At 63.8% G+C, this 3,244-nt stretch overlaps 1 protein-coding gene across 1 annotated transcript; it reads right to left on the bottom strand.

Moving 5' to 3' along the window:
- Positions 1 to 596: 596 nt before the first annotated feature.
- Positions 597 to 2,584, bottom strand: EMIHUDRAFT_254050 (hypothetical protein; the record flags this gene model as incomplete). The annotated part of the gene is made up of 3 exons (XM_005781117.1): positions 597 to 2,093; positions 2,167 to 2,325; positions 2,507 to 2,584. The coding sequence occupies 3 exons, from the start codon at positions 2,582 to 2,584 to the stop codon at positions 597 to 599; spliced, it is 1,734 nt and encodes a 577-aa protein (XP_005781174.1).
- Between the last annotated feature and the right edge of the window lie 660 nt (positions 2,585 to 3,244).

The raw sequence follows: 3,244 nt of genomic DNA, 5'->3' as shown, positions 1-3,244 counted from the left end.
ATGAAGGACAGGGTTTTGGTCGTTGTGTGTCCAGCACATGGTGCACATGCAGTAATCGCGATGCTTGCTGCGTTTTGCCTGGCACTTTGGGTGGTGCTCTAGGTAGGAAGGTGAAGAACAGTCTGGCTCGGACAGGACACCAACGCGGTCCTCTATGGTCTTGCAAGTGGCCAGTGCTAGTGGAAAGAATTTTACAAGAAAACTCTCTCGCACAGCAGCTCGTGTCGCCACCAAAGAGCGCTTCGCTCCGGCGCGGCGGACGGGCGGCGCACGTGTGGGCGTGCAGCACAGGAGACGCGCGGCGAGAGCGTGAGCAGCAGCGACTGGCCGACTGCGGGCAGAGAGCTGGCAGAACGCGAGCGAGACGTGGGATGTTTGGGGCCGTGTCGTGTCGAGTCAAGCTACGCGCCCGCTCTCGGCGAGCCTCGACGCGGCGCGGGAAGCCGTGACGGCTGGTGCTGCACACCGCCATCGCAGCGTGTTGAAAAGGCGCTCTTGTGGTCAGCGCACGCGTGCTGTGCGGCCCTCAGCCAAGACGGCGCTTCGGGGGGAGAACACCACCCAAGGTTGAGCTCACATCGATCTACCCGACGTTTCTATCTATCCCGACTACCCGTCACATCATCTACGAGCACCTGCGGCTCAGCCGGCTTGCCCCACGGAGGCCACGGCAACGAGGCGACATACCCCGGCTCAAACCGCTTCCGCACGCGCTCGAGCAGGATCTGCTTCGTCTTGGCGTAGGTCGGAGAGCGCGACAGGTCCTTCGCCTCGTACACGCGTGGGCAGAGCGTGGCCCACCGCTCGAGCTCCTGCCACTCCTCCCCAGACGGCCCGCCAAAAATCGCGCCGGACGCCGTCGTCGTGTTTGCGGGCTGCAAACCTCGTCTGGCCGCGGGGTGGTGGAGAGCTCGTCTTCCCGACTGCATGCCCGACTGCAGGTCATACATGTAGAGCTCCTCAGCGACCGGCGGCGTGCCCCACAGTGCGGAGCCGTTGGACCAGCGCATCCATGCAACGTAACGGAACCGGAACGTGCGCACCGCGTAGCCCATGAACAATGGCCCGTTGGCGGCGTCCTTCTCTTCGCTGCACGTGCAGAGGCAATGCCACCCAGGCCCTGATGCCCATGGCTCGGCTTCAGGAGGCTCACATCTGCCGGAAACGGCGTTGCAGCGAAAGAACTGCGAGAAGGCGACTTCGAAGCCTTCCGTGGACTGCTGGAGAGGGATTTGCTTGGTGAAGACGACACTCACGTCTTTTCCTTCGAGCGGCCATTCCACCTCTGCGGGGCCCGCTGGTTGCGGCGCGCCAAAGTATGCGCGGCGCGCTTCGGTTCGTACCGAGGTGTCGATGGGCCTGCCGCATTCCAGACCGTCCAGCAGATCCTTCTCGGCGAATGAGCACGTGTTGTTGGTGGACTGCTCGGGCACCAGCCACGTCTTGGGGCTTCGCTGGCAACCGATATTCGCGGCGTTCGTGGCTGAGAAGGTGGTCTCGTAAAGTGAGCACGCGTCGAGAGCGCCGTGCTTGTTTAGCTCGAGCCACTTGCGCCGCGGCACCATCCACGGCGCGTGCGGCCTGACAAAGCCAGCCATGACCATGAAGGGCCGCCCACCAGAGCGCTGCATCCGCACCGCCTCGTCCAGCTGGTGGATCGTGCGCTCGGCGAGCATCTCGTCGAAGAGCTTGCTGTCATCATCCACGACGCAGAAGTCGATGGCGCCTCGGGAAGGCCGTTGGGAGTCTGTAATGCGACGGATCTCGCATCCATCGCGTGGGCACGCGCCGTAGTTGTGCTTCAGGTAGGACCGCGCTTGCTTCGGGCTGTATCGCAGCGCCATCTCACTGTTGGTCTGCCCACCGTGGAAGATCTTGCCTGCACCGAAGACATGCCAGCCCTGCGTGTGAAAATGCTCCGGAAGCGACGTCCACGATGCCCCACATCTGGTTTTGTTCGCATAGGTGCTGTGCGGGTCCCGTCCCGTCCCGTCGTGGAGCGCCTGTGCGCGGTCCACTGAGCCCAGCACGCGCGTCGTCTCGGGGCTTCGGCCCGAGAGAAAGCTGTTGCGCGATGGTACGCAGTGCGCCGCCTGAGCGTACGGAGTCAAATGTGAGACCGGACGCGGCGAGCTTGTTCAGGTGCGGCGTCAGCGCAAGCGGCACGTGGCTCCAGTCGTCGAGGATGAGATAGAGCACGCTGTGGGCGCCGGTAGGCGGCGTTGCAAAGGTGCCCACGCGACGTGGGCACGTCGACTGCGACGCCTTCGTCGTCGAGCCGGAGGCCTTTGGCTCATGTGCGATGTCTGCAATGGCCGCCGCCATCTATCTACCTAGTACCGGCTGTAGTTTGGACACCGAAGTCTTGCATAGTCTTCGCAACTTCTCACAACCGTATGTAACGACCCATTGCCGCGTGAACAGATGCTACTTTCAGTCTCGGCACGTCGCCGGTGGCTCAGGGCCGCGCCGCGCGAAGAAGCAGGATGCGCATGATCGTCTTGACGGTGCCGACGCCGGTCTGCAGCTGCATCATCGGCGCGGGGACGCGCAGCGCGGGGGTCGCGGAGAGGAACGAGAGCATGGCTCAGATCGATGGATAGCGTGAGTACACACACACACACACACACGATGGATAGCGCGTTTTAGATGACGAAGAGAATCCCGATGCCCAGCAACAAGAAAAAACTGCAGTCGGAAACCACAAGCCCCTCTCATCACAGCACACACTGGCACGACAGGGCGGCTCCGCGGCGGCGGCGAGGCTCCATGGGAAACGACGAGGCGAGGAAGGCCACGACGGCCATTGCAGATGCGCTGTTGCTGCATAAGGTGGCGGCCACGCTCGAGCGCTGCGGCGTGCAGCACCCTCAGGGGCACGCTGCGCTCACGCGGCTGGCGCATGCCGCCCGGGCGCATGCCCTCGACTTTGAGGAGGGCGAGGTCGAGCCGGCGCCGGAGGCCGGTTCGAAAGTGGCTAGCGTGTACATTGGGTGCGCTCACTTTCTGCTAGAGCTGCCGCTCCTCGCGACGGCAGCGTTCTTCGGCGAGCCGACGCTGCAGCACATGTCAGAGACCGCGCCTGCCTGGGCACACGCGACGACCGAGGAGCTGCAGCGCTCGATGGCCCGCATGCTGGCGCGCGCCTGTCGGACGCCAAGACACCCGCCCCGCAAGATACCTTCTAGACACTTCGCAGACACTGTTTGCAGGCGCACGGAGCGGTGGACGCTTGCTGCAGCAG

Source organism: Emiliania huxleyi, assembly GCF_000372725.1.
Source record: "Emiliania huxleyi CCMP1516 chromosome Unknown EMIHUscaffold_2062, whole genome shotgun sequence".
Lineage (NCBI taxonomy): Eukaryota > Haptophyta > Isochrysidales > Noelaerhabdaceae > Emiliania > Emiliania huxleyi.
This window is presented reverse-complemented; position numbering and strand designations above follow the sequence as displayed.